Source organism: Dicentrarchus labrax, unplaced genomic scaffold (assembly GCF_905237075.1).
Source record: "Dicentrarchus labrax unplaced genomic scaffold, dlabrax2021, whole genome shotgun sequence".
Lineage (NCBI taxonomy): Eukaryota > Metazoa > Chordata > Actinopteri > Moronidae > Dicentrarchus > Dicentrarchus labrax.
The window spans coordinates 8,265,414-8,282,808 of record NW_026136715.1 but is presented as its reverse complement, the minus strand read 5'-3'; the positions used below and the strand labels follow the sequence as shown (position 1 = coordinate 8,282,808).

The window sequence follows — 17,395 nt, the reverse complement described above, 5'->3', positions numbered from 1 at the left end:
CCATGTGTCTGGAAGCTGTGCCCTCCCTGTCCACAATAGACTGACTTTGTTCCAGACAGAAACGCTTTGTGTGAGAGAGTGTGCTTTCGTGCCAGCCAGAGTGAAGACACAAGGTCAGTAACCCACCCCCCATCTAATACACAGAAAATCAACAACACACATGAAAAAATACAAAAAATATTTTATCCCTGAGGCAAAATGTAGTTGATTGTTGCTTGATGGGAGCTAGATTACACCTAAATCTAACCTACCAACTAGTGCATGACATGTTAGTTGTGTTTAACTTGATTCTCCCATCACAGTGGAGATGACGTTATATGTATGTGTGGATTTCACAATGGATTTATTATAATAGGCTCTCAGGCCCTGTTTGCCAGGCATGTGACCCAGCCTTGGGAGAGACGTCCTGGGCTACATGAGCCTCTGTTATCTTGCCTGTCACCTGCTTTAAGATGATGGAGTGACAAATAAGACTAAAACCAGATGCTGCTGGAAAGGTGAAGCTCGCTGTGAAGATGATGTTGAGAATCTACTGTGACAGAAGATGAGAAGAAAGTAGCTGTCTGCTTTTACTGCAAGAAGGGGGAAAAGGGACCAAGGAGCAGAGTAAACAAACTACACTCAGAGGTAGGACCCCTCACATTCACCAATTATACTCTGTTTAGCTACTATTGAATATTAATTTATGGATATAAAGGACACAGTTTTAGAGCGCATTAAGACACTACAGAGTAGAATAGAGTGTGTCACCATGTGAAGAAGTGCTTTAGTCCTCGTAGCTGTCGTTCAAGACGCCTATCAATGGAAGTCAAGGTTTTAATGATGTCATAGTCTGAGTTGAGAAGTGGGATGGGTCTACAACTGCCTCAGCAGATTTGTATGACAGTGAACACAATATTGTGCAGCTTTCTCACCTGCCATTGAGATGACTGACAGGAATTTGCATCATTTTCTATGTGCCAGTGTTTCAGTGACAAATGTGATGTGGACTTTATGAACCAGCCTACTTATCTATACTATAGTAGTAGTACAATGATGCACATTTATAGCAATAAATGTCCATCTGTCTTTATATTTTAGCTGTTCTAACAGCTCAGATCTATGGTGTGACAATGTCTGTCTGTCAATTGGTCTACCACTTCATTGGTCCAGACTGAAATATCTTAACAACTTTTTAATGTCATGAAATTTTGTACAAACATTCATAGTCACTGGATGATGAATCATACTGACTTTGGTTAGCGCCAAAAGCTAAAGCTAAAGCTTTGAAGTTAATATTTGTGGTTTTGAGTGAAATGTCTCAACAACCAGCTATTGGTTGAACTGCCATAAAAGTTCTGTACAGTGTAACCATAACAAAAAAAATGTGTTCAGTGTGTTCAGTACTTTAGTTTATAACCAAATAGGCTACCTGCGAAGCTACTGTCATTCCCATCAGTCTTAGCTGTCCTACGTGTTCAGTACTAATTAGCAGATGTTAGCATGCTAACACGCTAAACTAAAACAGTGACCATGGTGAACATTATATCTGCGAGCATTTTAGGTTGCTAACATTAGCATTTAGCTCAAAGCACCGCTGTGCCTAATTAGAGCCTCAGAGATGAGATGCTAGCATGGCTGTAGACTCGTTTTGTTACAGGATTTGAGAAGGTGTTTTGCTGCCGTAGTTTACCGTTCAGAATCACAGTGCTCAAGTTTGTGAGACAATAATGTTTTAATTGCACAGTGGTGATGACGTGATGTAGCACAGAGTCCTGCTCAACGGGAATTTCTCTCTGGCCTCTTGTGCTCTCCCTGATGCAGTGACGTCAAAGTGCAAACGATAGGTGCTCTGAGTCTGAACAGGCATCTTGTGTCCCTCCCACATGCCATCTGCTCTTATCCGAGCCCTGGGCACACGTGCCAAAGGAGACCCGCGAGCATAGAGACCTTCTTGTCGTCACTAAGCTGGCTCTGTCCGCCTCTCTGCCTCTTCACTGTGCAATCTGGTGCATGGCACTGATCACTGCTCACTGCCAGGCCTGCTTCAGTCCAATGTATGGGGGGAAAAGCCCATTCTAAGAGCCAAGAAGCTCAACATACCCCTTCTGCTTTTGTTATCTGTGTGAGGCAAGTCAAGTTGTGTTTCAGTGGTGAACATGGAGGAGGGGACCATGGCCAATGAATCAGCCACAGAGATGTGACTCTTAATGGTTTACGTCACAAGTTGTCAAATAAAATTATGATGAGTAATACGTTTGTACAAACTTTCCACTTTTAGGTCAGACAAATCTTAATTATAAGTTCAACTTCATAACCTCATTTTACCTCCCCCCACCACCAAGCTATTGTTTAGCCCAGTTAGTGCTGGTTTGTATATGCAGCCCTGTGTGGATGCCTGAAAGCCTACACAGGTCAGGACTCCGTCAGCAGCCGTGAGATGGCTTTTGTTTAACACAAATGCAGCTTCTCCTGTGTCTTTGGCACTGCTTGTAGAAAAGAAAACTGTTCCTTCCCTCTGTAGGATTTTCTGGTAATGGTAATGACCTTTTCCTCCTCTGAGGATATGCGTGTGAATGGCTCAGTGTAAATCTGTTTCCCAAAAAAGAGAGTAAGTTCTAATTGGCATTATGGAAAATAGGAGAAAATTGTTTAGCAAAAATGTCAAGTTTAATTTGTCACTGAAAAAAATGTGAATGTTATCTTATATGTAATATTTCATCCTTTGTCAAGGCTGTTGTTCTAGAGTCATGTGATTTGAGATTTGCCACATGTAAAATTCATAGGAGAGAAACAAACATTGCTTTCATACTCCAGTTCCCCAGTTCTCTCCAGTCAACAATAAAGCCCACATTTTGATGTCATCAAAACCAACAGGAATGCAAATTGTACAGAATATGTGTTGTTTTGTGCATTCAGTTGGCCCAACTAAACTGATTTTGTTCACACAGGACCAGGTCAAAGCAAAAATGATTCAGCTATGAGAGAGAAAAATGTGCAACTACTTCAACAACTGTTGGTGTAATAAATGCCAACATTTATTTAATTTCTTGAAACTTCACTTTGTTTATTGTGTGGAAAAACTTTGCGACTGTGTTCTCATGAAGATGGATTGTTCAGAATTATGAGAGCCCGTTCAGAAAAGTGAGGAGAAGTGGGTGATGAGTGGGTGGTGTATGGCGCTCATTCATTATTCATGAGATGGGTGGGCAGAATGTAAGTGGCAGTGACAGACAGAAACTCTATTACTAAAGTGTATCAACTCTTCTAGGGTTCTTGACCTGATATTTGAAGGACCGATCGAGGCATTAATTGTTATACTGCACAAACAAGAATCATTTTGTGAAGAACAGTAATTGGAATTATCGGGGCATTGGGGAAGCCACAGATATGGGGAGGAGAGAGCCCTGATTTGACTTTACATGAGAGAGGTAGGTATTGACAACTTTTTGTTTTGCTCATACTAACATGACTCATGGTTCATTACGTATTTATAGCCATAATGTGGTGAAGAGAGGCATCTAATTAAACACTTTTTAGTCTTGTAGTCTGTACTATACAACTGTACGGCACTGTGATCTAGTCTAGGTCTGGCAGTGGAGAGTCAGTGGTGTCAGTTTTTACTTTTTGTTTCATAACATTTAACTGACAGCTATAGTTATTTTTCAGATTTTTAAAAATGTTTATATTGGAAAATAATACATTGTTATTTATTAAACCTTTTTGGCTTGTGATCCCTTACTTGTGGCCCCTGTGTCAAGTGTTTTAGAAGTATATAAGTTGTTAGCATATTCATCTAAGAGGGATTTTCCCTCTGAACATCTAAGATGGTTTTATTTAAATATCCGTTTGACACTCAAGGGGATAAAAAGATCTAAAATGCAAAGATTAGAGAAAATGTATTAATCATTTTTATCACCGCTCAGATCTATCTTGTGATCCTTTAAAGGGTGCTTGACCCCTATGTTGGAAAGCACTGGATTAAAATACCAAACTGCATATAAAGTAGTTCAAATTAGATCCACCTTAAAAATTAATGCATCAGTACTATTACTCTATAATTGAATGAATAATAAAACAACACTCACAGGCACCATTTTTCTGCAGAATGAGTATTTTATTTTAAAACTTTTAATATATTTGGCTGATAATACTACTTTAGTACTTTGTCATTTTAAGTAGGATTTTGAATAATTTACTTTTACTTACCAATGCCACAATTTTGACATTGTTTTATTACTACATTTAAAGGATGTGAGTACTTTTCCCACCATGTTCTCTCAAGAATACATATACTGTTATTTGTTCTGATTTTAACTGCATGACATGAGTGTATTGTACAGTCGATGTCTTCTTTTGTCTCTTCTATTTTTCTGAGAACAGGAGGATTGGTGAGGAAAAGTGCTGCTGGATTCCATGCGCTGTGAAGATGGGGACACTGGTCGAACCAGTGCTGCTGCTACTTTTATGGCAGGGTGTTTGGGCTTTGGACATCCCTCTGGAAGGTGAGTCAGTGTGTGAATGTGTGATACGTATTGTCTAATCCCATTGATTTCTAATATAAAAAGCTGATTTATTTCTCTGCCTGCAGTCAGGCAACCACCAACCATCATAAAGCAGTCAATGAAGGAGCATATTGTTGACCCCAAAGACACCATGGTCATAGAATGTGAAGCCAAAGGAAACCCTCATCCCATGTAAGAGCTGATTTAGCAGTTTTGTTAAAACTGACATCATTATCTGCAAACCATCTCATTGTTTTTTTTTCTGTCTTTCTTTGCACTTTTCCCTCATTCATGAAGTTTCTCATGGAGACGTAATGGGAAGTATTACAACGTGGCACGTGACCCTCAAGCATCGATGCGTAGGCGTTCAGGGACGCTAGACATCTATGCCTGGAACAATCCAGAACAGTATGAAGCAGAGTATCAGTGCATTGCCTCCAATGAGTATGGATCTGCGTACTCCAACAAGATCATACTACGACTATACAGTAAGATCAGTATTAGGGCTATTAGAGACTTATTACAGACACACTGAACTTTTTTTATCAGTATTCCAACACGCAGCAGAATCTTTTCAGATTTTCTATACAGTATGTTGTGTAGTAATTTGAAATGACTCACAAAGATCTGCATATGTCAACTTTTGATCTGACCTACTAATGACTTACTGATTATAATTCAGCTGCATTACTCTTTACTTTGTGAATAGTATCTTAAAGTTGAATCATACAAAACATACCTTGTAAGTAAAATGATTTTGACTGGCGGCCTTCTGTATTTTTGGCACTGGTAATCCATTAGTCTGTCTCTCAGTGCCTTCCGACTTCCCCTCATCTGTGACACTCAGCCCCAAGCCCATTAGTTCCAACAGAAGATGTAAATCTTTCAAGACAGTGTATTTTCATTTTTTTTAAATAAGGCTAAATGGTTTAATTGGGACCGACTCAAAATAAACTACAGCCACTCGCTCATGTTAATGATAATGAAGGGACATGTCTCCCAGTGTGGCTCAATGATGTGTTTTTAATAGCTTCTGGACAGTAATGGAGCTCTTTGGCGCCAAGAAATAAACTATATCAGGCTTTTGCTAAATAGGCAACACATGTTAGTAGGATCAATTATCATAATTGTTGGTTTTGGTGTTTTTATGAGATTTGTTGACAATAAGGAAATACAGAGTATCACAAGAGTTGTCCTTTAGGATGACATACATACATGCCTGGTATTTATTAGCTTTCAGTAATTAGTTTAGTGCCCAACATCAACCAGTTTGTTGCTGTTCAGATTTAATTAATGTGAACTATCATCAGACAACTTACCTCAGTGTTCAGTGTAGACATGTATACCTCTGTGTTTGTGTAGGAGCTCCTGTGTGGCCGAGGGAGATTCTGGAGCCTGTGGTGATCAGCGCTGGCTTGCCTCTGGTTCTGTCCTGTGACCCTCCACCTGGCCCGCCTAAACCTGAAACCTACTGGATGTCCAGCTGTAAGTGTCTCTCTAGAGTTACATCTCAGTTACATTATAGTTTGAAAAAGTTTAAAATCAATAAGCCTCAACAAGGAGGTATTAAGGTTTTCAAGAATTCTAACTGTTGAAATTGAATTTATTTTTAACACCATGTTCATTTTAGGCTCATATGCGAGACCTTTCAACTGGCCCATTCAGACTGCTTTCCCCACCATGCAGCCTGTGCGGCAGGACCGCAGGGTATCCATGGGAGTAAACGGAGATCTGTACTTCTCTAATGTCCTGTTCAACGACTCTGCTACTGATTACTGTTGCAATGCCCGCTTCCCCTACAAGAATGTCATCCAGCAGAAGATGCCAGTGGTTGTTAAAGTGCTTACAAGTGAGTATGAGTGTGTGTTCACAGTTTGCGATGTCTAGTTTTAAGCCTTTGTCAGATCTCTTTGGCCATGTGTTCACATAAAACATCTGCAGTGTTTACACTTGTAACCTGCAGTGGGAGACAGTAAGTAAGTACATTTACTCAAGTTGTACACTTTATAATTTTGAGGTATAGGCCTACTTAACTCCAATACAATTCAGAAGGAAACTTTAGTTAGTTGTTGGTTTGGTTAATAGCAGAAAAGGTAATCAACAAATCAATGATGAGGTATTATTAGGAATAAATATAAGAGTGTATTGATCCCATGAGTAAATTAACAAGAAACCAGGGAGTATAGTGAAAAAAATTCATTAATAAAACAACAGCGGTACTGTTACTGAAGTAAAAAATGTTCTGCCACTGCAACTGCCACTGCCACACTTGGGCCTAACCTAAAAGTTATAAATAACCAAATGCAATGGATGTAAATGACACAAATGATTCAGCTGGGGTTGGATTGAGGGATCTGTGACTGGAAGATTGGCCTGAGTCAGGGCAGGGATCTTTGTTGTGGGCCAGGATTACTCTGTGGTCGCAAAAGACCAGTAAAAACTCTCCAAGCCAAAAACATAGGAAGATATTTATTTGAATTCATATTTTCATATGTTAACTTTGCTCAAACTTTGCTTTCTGATTTCTGCCAACAAAACATTAATTGGCAACTGAAGTGGAAATGTGTAAATATAGGACTATTATTTATGATAAATATATACTATATATAATATACTATTCTGTTCTGTTCATCTATACTTGACCTGACTTTAACTCCCTTTTGGTTTTTTGATAACAAAGTGGCCCATTTTGTTTTATCTTAGACCCGTAAAAGAAACTCTTTATCTAACTAAACTCACTAATTCTCTCTTAATGAACTTGCCGTGTTGTCTCACGTGGTTGGCAAACGCTTCAAGTGTATGTGACTGGTGTGTTCTGGTTTGTTTCCTCTGCAGCTCGTACAGTGGCCGAGGCTGCCCCCACCTGGCTGTCACCCACAGGTTCTTCCAGCTCCATACTGGTCCTGCAAGGGGAAGAACTGCTATTGGAGTGTATCGCTGCAGGAGTGTGAGTACAAACTCCTTTTCTGTAGTATATTTAATGTTACTGTTGTTACAGGTGTTGGTATATTTTCTGTTCTGTATCATTTTGACTTTGATTTCATGAAAGTCGTCTCGTGTAAAGCCTTGTTTGTCATCATCAAGGCCGACTCCTCATATTACATGGACCAAGGATGGCGACGCCCTCGTGGTGAGGTCACCTATGAAAGTAAAGAACTTCAACAAGATGATTCAAATCCCAAAAGCGACGTTTGATGATGCAGGTGAATACTCCTGCAGTGCTACCAATAAGATTGGATACATTGAGCACACAATAACCGTCAGGGTCAAAGGTAAGAGGCACTTTGAGAAACATAATGTCTTTTTCTTACTGCAAAATAATACATATACAACTAACTACTTGTATTTGACAGCGGCCCCATTCTGGCTGGAGAAGCCAGCTAATTTGGTTTTGGCCCCTGAGGAAAACGGTCACTTGGTATGTCGGTCTGACGGTGTTCCTCGTCCCACAATCAGCTGGTTCATCGACGGGGAACCAATTGAAAGTACGTTTTTGGAGGTCAGGCCTACTAGCTGTGAAAGTAAATCTAATGTCAACTGCTCCAGTATCTTTCTTTCTTTGTGTTTTTTTCCCCCAGCTGCTACACCACAGCCTAACAGACAGGTGTCAGGAGACACGTTGACTTTACGCAGTGTGACCGCTGCAAACAATGGCGTCTATCAGTGCAATGCTTCCAATGAATATGGGTACTTATTGGCCAATGCTTTTGTCAACGTGCTACGTAAGTTCCCACTCATTCATGACATTAACAATGTGAAATTGTTTTTCACTGTCATTACCCAGCCATGAGTTGTGGAAGATTTTGAATAGTTTGCCAAGGGGGTCAACTAAAAATATATATAGGTTTATTTTAAGCACATTTCTTATATTATATTATATTTTAGTCTATACGCTATATATATACATAACTTTTTAAGTGTCATGCCACCTGTAAAGGTTGCTTCACTGCTGTACTATTGTTGTACAGTCATAAAAATGTGTCTTGAATTTGAATTTTAAAATAAGATAAAATCTTGGAAACCTTATACAGTATATGCATTTAAAAAATCTTTATAAACCACTGGTGTAAAACAGCAAATGCCATGTAATAAAATACATAAAGCAATAGCCAATTCCTGTTTTATTTTTCTGTAACATCAAATATTCATGACTAAATTGGCACTCTCAAAAACTCAGGTAATCTACTTTATCTGGACTGTGTGGGTGTCATTTCATCAGATTTGATTGACAGTGACCAAACAACCCATCAACTATAGGGCCCCATCACTCATAGTAAGAAGAAAATAGAAAGAAATCAGTAACTACACTACACATACAGGAAACAACACAGGTTAAGGAAAAGAGGGTACACCAAGACTATAAATTGTTTATTATGAAATTATTTAATTGTATTAATTCATTATCAATGTTTCTCCAGATGCAATACCACGTATTCTCGGACCCAGGAATGAACTCTTTAAGGTGATAGAGGGCAGTAATACCTTCTTAGACTGCCGCTACTTTGGTTCTCCAGTGCCTGAGTTGCGATGGTGAGAACATGCTGTTTGATACTTTAATGTAAAGAGTGAGTTCAGACATAACCTCACAGTGTGTGTATGTGTTTATGTTTATGGGTCTGCTCACATAGGTCAAAATATGGACAAGGGAATCTTGAAGGAAATCGTTTTAAGATCCACAGTAATGGGACTCTGGAGATAAAACGCATACGGGTAGAGGACCAGGGAACTTACCTGTGTATTGTCAGCAACGTTGCAGGAAGAGATGAGAGTCAAGTCCGTGTAGAGGTCAAAGGTGAGGGTCACATTTAATACTAAAAATCTTTGAATATCAAGATACAATTTTACCCAAATACTCTTTTATTGCGTGACCAATCATGTTTTATTATCCGTCCTCCTCAGAGCCCACTTTAATTGTCACAAGACCACAGAGTATGAAAGTCATCCGTGGAACCGATGTGCGCTTTGAGTGTAGTGTAAAAGCAGACGTCACTACTCCCGTCACAACCACCTGGATGAAAGGCAAAAAGCCAGTCACTCTTAGCTGGAGGCATGTCTTTTTGTGAATGAATTCTATAGAGATATACACTATAAATATAAAAAATGTAATATATTTAATTGAAGTTTTAGTGTAAACCAATGATCACCTGTTTTACTCACTTATATGCAACCTCAGAATCTCCCTGGATGAATCCAATCTGGTCATCAGTAATGTCAACAGAGGCGATGAGGGCAATTATACATGTGTCATCAAAAGTGAGCTGGACCAGAAGTCTGCCTCAGCACGCCTAATGGTGATGGGTATGACACAGTTAAAATAGATGACATTTTATCAACCATGCGGCGTGTTAATGGCTTCTTAATTGTTGATGTATTTTTGTGTGTAGACCGTCCAGAGCCTCCCACTAACTTGGAGTTGTCAGATCCATATGAACGTAGCGTAAGACTGAGCTGGGTCCCTGGAGACAGCAACCACAACCCTATTACAGGTAAGAGCTGTTCAAACTAAATAAAGTCATGAACATTTATTGTTTTTAGGAAATTCTTGTTGTATTTACCAGACATGCAGACTTTTATCCATTTATTGCTCTGTTACAGATTACTTAGTACAGTATGATGATGATGACTGGCTACCTGGGAAATGGAGAAACCTGTCCCTGTACCCAGGGAACCTCAACTCTGTCATTCTGCATCTTACACCTTTCACATACTATGAGTTCCGGGTCATCGCTATCAACGAAATTGGAATGAGCCGCCCTAGCCGTCCATCTAAGCGCTTCCAGAGCAGTGGTGCACGTAAGTTTGATGCTCCTGACTGGTTTGGATTGTAAGCTAGTAAACATCCATATGTGTAGCACATTTTTATGGAACAGTCCAATATTCTGTTATGTTTATTAGATGAGAAGATTAATACCATTTGCATGTATGTACACTAGATATGAAGCTATCAACCAGGAGATGGTTAGCTCAGCTTGGCTTAGCATAAAGACTGAAAGCCAGGGAAAGCCCCCTGTCTCCAGTTTTTATGCTAAGGCATGTTAACATCTTCTGTCTGCAGCTTCATATGTGGTATCAATTTTCTCCTCTAACTCTAAGAAAGCCAATAAGTATATTTCCCGAAAGGCTGAACTATTTCTTTTCGAGGAAATTATCTAACCACTGCATTGGTTTCCCTGCACAGCCCCAGATATCATCCCCAAGAACCTAAAGGGTGTGGGTACATGGAGGAATAACATGGAGATCAGCTGGGAGGTAATAGCGACTGACTAAACCCATCAAACACTGTAACACTTTCCTATTTATCCTGACTGATCAAAATCAAACTATGCTGGTCGCATGCTTTCAGCCTCTGACCTACAGAGAGTGGAATGGGCCCCACTTGAAGTATCTGGTGTGGTGGAAAAGGAAGGATTCCCGAGAGGACTGGAGGAATGCAACCACTAAATGGCTGAAATACTACATCTACGATGCAGATACCTTCACTCCTTATGAGCTCAAAGTCCAGGCTGTCAACGACTTTGGGCTGGGTCCAGAGTCTCCTGTTGTCATTGGTTATTCTGGGGAAGACCGTAAGTATCAGAATCCCCTGCAATGTACTATACAGCTGAGTAACAAAGGAAGGAAAAAACTAACATCAAGTGTCTCTTTAAAGTCTCTTTAATAGCTTACACACTTTAATCTTCAGGGTAGGTGTACTGCTCAAATCACCTTCAGTAGAAAACAAGTCAAATTTGCAAAGAAAGCAGGAATACTTTAGAATGACAAGTATGCAGAATAGACTTTAGTCTATGAGCTGAGGTGTTGGCAAAAGTAAGTAAGTTTCTATTAACTTGTTTTTAGGCATGTTTTCAACTTGCACATGCAAAAATCTGAGTGGAAATGCCAGAAATTAGGAATTTAAATATAACAAAGGTGTTTTGGTGCTTGGCTGCAGTGAAAAAGTGCGTTGATAAATTTCAGTTACAAATTGTAATGAAAACAGACTAAACCAGACGAAAATATCAGATCTGTGTGGACCAAAAAGGAGACTGTGACGATGCTCAAATGAATACATGAAACAAGCATAAATGCCATATTTCCATCACATTTGCCACATTGTTATCGTTCATTCAAGATTTTTGAGTGGGGCTCTTTTAATTACATTATCTCATTGCGCCCTCTCTTTCTGCAATGGTTTAATACCAACTTTGTGTTCACTGATAGCAAAGACCATCTCTGTCTTCCTCAGGTCCCTTAACTGCCCCCCTGAACCTGAGAGTGTCTGACATCGAGAGCACTCAGGTGACTGTGCACTGGGATCCAGTCACACGTAACACTATCATGGGAGAACTGAAAGAATACAAGGTGTGTCTATTGTGAATTCAATATATGATTATGCACTTTGTTTATAGCTTACATTAATGATTATGGATAACAACAGAAACTGAGGACATCATGTACTTTATTGGGAGGGTGTACTGCCAATCAATTGCTTTGTTAGGCAATTAAAAAAATGTTTCCACTATTATTTTAGTAATGGTTATATGTTGTGTAACTTTTCAATATTTATTTGAATGTTATCATTGTTATTGACTTGTTATTTTGTGGAATATTTGACTATTTACATTATTCCTTAACAGTAACTGATTCTATTGTTTGTTTGTTTTTTACATTAGAATTCAAAATTTTCTTTAAGATTAGAAAGATATTCCCAGTTGTCCAATCTGCCTCCACTTATTTTGTCATTCCCTTCTCTTTCTTTTCTATTGTGATTTAGACATACAGTGTATTGGTTCTCATTTTAGGTTGTTTTTTAAAATTATTAATGCGATCAGATGTTTAAGATTTGTCTCTCATTTTGACTGTTTCTGAAAGTCTGTGGCTTTTTATTATAAAGACCTTGGGAATTTTATGCCTGAGAAAGGTCCTTGATTGAAACATTGAAAGTCTGACAGCATTACTCGACAAGGAAACAAACTTTCTAAGTTATGCAACACTTACAGCGGCCATGTTTACAACTCGCTTCATGCAACAGGACAACAACGCATCCTGTTTCTTCTCAATAAAAGCCCCCACTTCCCAAATACTATCTGGAATATCTAGAACTTTTCAACCTTTTCTTGAAAAACTATTGTCAAATATAACAATCCAGTGCTGGCAGCAGAATCAAGATACTGGGTGTGTTGCTTTTCATCTCTCAGGTCTACTACTGGAGGGACAGCAGCCAGCTGAGGTGGCTGTGGGTCAACAGAGCGATGAAGTCTAAAGCATTTCCAGAGAATGATCTAGAGCCCTCTGGGGTCCTCACTGGGCTCATACCCTACAGCAACTACAAGATGTATATAGTGGTGGCAAACAATCGATATGAAGGGCCGGCCAGTAATAATATACACTTCTCTACACCAGAAGGAGGTAAGGAAAGTCACTAATTCTATACCATCCAAAGAACAAGAGAACTATAAAACTATAAATAAAAGTGAATGTTTATTTCCAAAGCTTATATGTATGTCATATCCTCCTGCGTTTTTGTCTGTAGTACCATCTGCTCCAGGATCCTTCAGGATCCAACAGCGACACTTGGACAGTATTTATGTCGGCTGGGACATGCCACCAGAACCCAACGGTATCATTACTGGATATTCCCTCAAGTACCAGACAGGTACGCTGGCCCAGTATCTGAAACACTCTCAAATACCTTGGGAGATTTTACTGTCTTCACAGGCTACACTTTCAAATCATAATGTACCATTCTGCAGTCCTCCGAGGGGAAACGGTAATAACAGAAAAGGAAACGGTTTATTTCACTAAAGCTGGTAAAGGTTTCCACATGACACTTGAGTCCACATGCCGAGAACACAAAATAGCGCACTTAAATATGCACTCAAAAACCAAAATACCCCTGAAGTATTTCTCGAGAGGGTAATGAACACTTGTGTGGGCACTCTGCAAGCAGGTAAAGTACTCAATTGTGCGCACTCTACTAGCATCAAGAGTCCTCCTGACACAATGAAATTTCCACTCTCTCCACAGTGAATGCCACAAGGGGGGAAGAGCTGCAAGTTGAGGAGTTCCCTCCAAATGTAACAAGTTTCTCAGTCAGGCGATATGACCGCTACACTCGATACAGATTCTCCGTGGCAGCACGGACTCGGATCGGAATAGGGGAATGGCATACGGAGGAGTCACCCCACTACACCACTGAAAGTAATTTTCTACTTGTTCAATGGTTTACCAAATAAACACTTTGAAATGCTGAGTGGATGTTGACTTTGATGATACGTGTACTTACATGTATGTGCCTGTCCTTGTCTGTGCTTAAGTTTATGCTCAGGACCAGGTGGACATCTCCACTCAGGGCTGGTTCATCGGGATAATGTGTGCTGTGGCTCTCATCGTGCTCATCCTACTCATAGTCTGCTTCATCAAGAGGAGCCGAGGGGGGAAATACCCAGGTACAGTGATGATTTCTCATATTCAATTATGTCCAATAACACCACATTGTACGTCTTTTAATAGTATAGCTTGTTTGAATTTCAGTGCGGGAAAAAAAAGACATTTCATTGGAGCCGGTGGATGACAAAGATCAGGAGGGATCATTTGACTACCGGTAAGAATTACAGCAGACAGTCGGTGGAAAATATATAAGAAACACAGGCTCAATGCGAACTTTACTGCTACCAGTCTGAAAAATTGGATTTTAGCACATCTTATTGTCAAGTTATCAAACTGTACTATTTTATCTACCAAACTGTTTTTACATCATGTATTTATATTATGGTATGGTAATAACACTGAATATATCATTATGTTTCCCATAACACTGTACAGAACTATAATTGTTGAAAATGATAACAACAGTAGCCATTGACATCAATTTGCTTTGTAGCTGTGCATTAGCATTCTGTTTGGTGAATTAAAGCTGCCCTGAGGAGTAAACAAACAAACTTTATGTTTACATACAGTGTTACTGTTGAGCCTATTTCTCTAATAAAAGATTTATGGTCAGTTTATTTTATATTTTATCTATGCATTGTTTAGATCCACGTTTGTTAGCTTCTTCACTACCTCTTCTGGTGCACTGCTATGTGTCTTAGTGCATTACTGCCACCAACCGTCAATCAGTGGAAGAGCAGGAAACCGGAGGCTCAAATCACAAGCCTTCATGGCGAGTAAAAACAACTTATAAAAACATTGCTCCATAGCGCTACTAGTGGTCAAAAACTCCTCAGGGAGCCTTTAATTTTGATAAAATTTTACGAGATGCTGCACAGGTACAATTCAAATCTGGTTACAGTGTTTATGGCCTTATTTATAATAACTCTGATAATACTTTTAATTTGATTATTTTCTGTTTTTTTTTCCTTTTTACTCTACCTTTTCTATCTAAACCTTTATTCCACCCAAACCTCAACCCTATTCTTTTCCAACTGAACCACTCAAGGTCTCTTGAAAGGTATGAAAAAACTAAATATTGACACATTTACACTATTGACAGTTAAACCATACAATCCTGCATGGGTTGTTATTCATTCATTTGTCTATATAGTTTATAACAGAGATATAAATGATATTGCTATTATAAGAATTTTATGATGATTTTTTTGATGATCAATGAAATGTGATAAAATCATCATTCTCAAACAACCTCTTCATATTTTAGGATAGCACGTGTCTCCACTCTGCCTTACCCCCGGCGGTATGTACATGTACATTTTGAATGTATTGTTACATCAGGTTGAGTTTGATCCTATAGTGCTTACATAATGGACCTCAAATGATCAACTTTAAAATTTTTTGCATTATTTTGTAGAGAGGAGGAAAGAGGGCTTCAAAGGGGCCAGCCGTCTATGGAGGCAATGATGAAGCGTTCAGACAGTGATGACAGTCTGGTGGACTATGGTGAAGGAGGAGAAATACAGTTCAACGAGGATGGTTCGTTCATCGGCCAGTACACAGGAACCAGGAGAGATGTCAGGGAGTTGGACTTTGGTGGAGGTCTGGAGCTCCATTCTCCAATGAATACCATCTACTCACTAGCATAAAAACTCAAAATTCAACTGGCCTTCCTGACTTCAGCTCAACTATTTGTCATGTGGCTTTACCATGCTTGTACCCTCCACCTTGAATTTAGAACTTGTGGTTCTTGTGGTCTGTCTGCAGGAGGGAGCAGCTGGAGCCTGAGGTGCTGTTACCCTCTGTGTCCTTGCAAGCAAAGCAACTGTCATGCATTTAAAAAAGAAAAACATGAAATAGTTGGGACAATATTAGAGATTAGATGCTTATTCATCTGATGAAAAGCAAGCTATACCTTTTGTGTTTTGTATTGCATTTCCTGTAAATAAAAATGCTGTTTGTGTGTGTGCATACACAGGAGTACACATATTCAATGGAGAGAGGTGGCACATCAGAGGAGACAGAAGTGGATCAGTTTATCATGTTGATAAAAGCAGTTGCAAGGATCAACTTAACTACTGTTATCTTTTTCTTTCAGCTAATTTCAATAATGAGATTTGTGTTATTTTTGCATGTTGGCTGTTTGAAACAAGGGCTGCATACTTTCACGATCAGGGGAGTCACAATGTAATCCCCAAATCCTTCAAATGCATCCTCTTTGTTTTATTTGAAGCTACAAAGTGAGAGTATGAAAGTGTTGCTGGTGGTAAGTGAAGGATAATTAAGTATCTCCAGGGACTAATGATTCATCTGCACAGTCAGTTCGCGAATCGTGGTCTGATGTGAGGCAAGAGGACAAACCATTTGGGAAATAAGCAGGCTGCCAACCGGCTGTAAAATCAGAAATTTCTCATGTTTCTCTATGAACTGGCCTTAACGATCTCCCCAATTTACTTACTATGGAGATGGATAGAAATCATTAATCTTGATGTAACAGCTTTAGTGTACTTGACCCCTAACATTATCTGTATATTACCACAGTTATGTCCTAAATGTAAATAAAGTGGAAATATTTATTTCTAATATGTTTGATATGACTCTGTATGTTGAGCTGCTCTGTTTTCCTATTTTAAGGGGGTGCTTTATTATTCTTTGAATTAATTAATTTTGAAACGTTTGCAGTAGTCTGGTAGCTGGCAGCATAAAGCAAAACCTAAAACATATTTAAATCTTATTGGACTCTGGCCTATTCACTGCTATACAACATAACTCACAGTTACATCATCAATAGATCATACAGCTTAAGGACATCTTATCTAATAACCATTAAAGTTTATTAGGCCTCCGATATGATACTGTTGTCTCTGATATTGTTGGACTTAACAGTATATTTAGTTTTTATTATTGTGTCCCTCTGATTACGGGACTGGATGATAAAATTATAAAGTATAGGTTAACATGCAAAACTTTTCTTTTGAGGAGTTTGTAAATTCCTAATAAATGTAGAGTCTGCAGAGAAAACAGTGTTATCCAATACTAAGACCAAAACATGCAATAAAACAGTGTCTTTCCAAATGTTATCCTGTTTCACAAGGCTGAACCGATCAATGTTCAGGAGTTTTGCACCTCATCTATCACCATTCATTCTGCTTATTAAGGTCAGCTTATTCAAATTGTAGTCTTGAAAATGAAAATGAAAGGTAAGGTTGACAAAACTGTATTTTAGATCGAAAAGTTTATTAATTTTTCAATTCAAGTTAAAATTCCAAATATTTGCTGGCTCCAGCATCTCAAATGTGAGAAGGTGCTGCTTTTCTTTGTCTTATAGGAAAGTCAATTAGATATGTTTGGGTTCTGGACTGTTGATCTGATAAAACTGACCAATTCGAGGACGTCACCTTGGGCTGTAAGAAATTATGATGGCCACTTTTTTCACAATTGTTTGCCATTTCATGGAGAAACCAAACAATTAATTGAGAAAACAATCTGTAAATTGATTGATAATGAAAATAATAACTATGAATAACCACTATATTTGAAGC

General features: G+C 38.9%; 1 protein-coding gene across 3 annotated transcripts; it reads left to right on the top strand.

Moving 5' to 3' along the window:
• Nucleotides 1–5: 5 nt before the first annotated feature.
• On the top strand, nt 6–16,436 carry nfascb (neurofascin homolog (chicken) b). Of its 3 annotated transcripts, XM_051425740.1 has the most exons (29): nt 6–113; nt 356–627; nt 3,251–3,410; nt 4,363–4,484; nt 4,571–4,676; nt 4,782–4,972; nt 5,847–5,969; nt 6,115–6,333; nt 7,320–7,431; nt 7,569–7,756; nt 7,838–7,969; nt 8,063–8,206; nt 8,903–9,014; nt 9,113–9,276; nt 9,384–9,531; nt 9,658–9,782; nt 9,869–9,970; nt 10,080–10,277; nt 10,663–10,733; nt 10,828–11,050; nt 11,710–11,825; nt 12,662–12,872; nt 12,997–13,119; nt 13,491–13,664; nt 13,781–13,912; nt 13,998–14,067; nt 14,902–14,913; nt 15,121–15,156; nt 15,271–16,436. In XM_051425740.1, the coding sequence occupies exons 4-29, from the start codon at nt 4,409–4,411 to the stop codon at nt 15,500–15,502; spliced, it is 3,540 nt and encodes a 1,179-aa protein (XP_051281700.1). In that variant the 5' UTR covers nt 6–113; nt 356–627; nt 3,251–3,410; nt 4,363–4,408; the 3' UTR covers nt 15,503–16,436. The 3 variants fall into 3 exon arrangements, with proteins under 3 accessions (XP_051281700.1, XP_051281701.1, XP_051281702.1); XM_051425741.1 differs by lacking the exon at nt 3,251–3,410; XM_051425742.1 differs by lacking the exon at nt 14,902–14,913 and having other exon boundaries at nt 7–113.
• The last annotated feature ends 959 nt before the right edge of the window (nt 16,437–17,395 follow it).

What these genes read in the sequence shown, in the direction of transcription:
- nfascb (XM_051425741.1), top strand. Translation starts at nt 4,409, where the DNA reads ATGGGGACACTGGTCGAACCAGTGCTGCTGCTACTTTTATGGCAGGGT. An exon ending in ACCCCACTACACCACTGAAA is followed by an intron (nt 13,665 to 13,780) that starts GTAATTTTCTAC and finishes TCTGTGCTTAAG; the next exon opens with TTTATGCTCAGGACCAGGTG. An exon ending in CCGAGGGGGGAAATACCCAG is followed by an intron (nt 13,913 to 13,997) that starts GTACAGTGATGA and finishes TTTGAATTTCAG; the next exon opens with TGCGGGAAAAAAAAGACATT.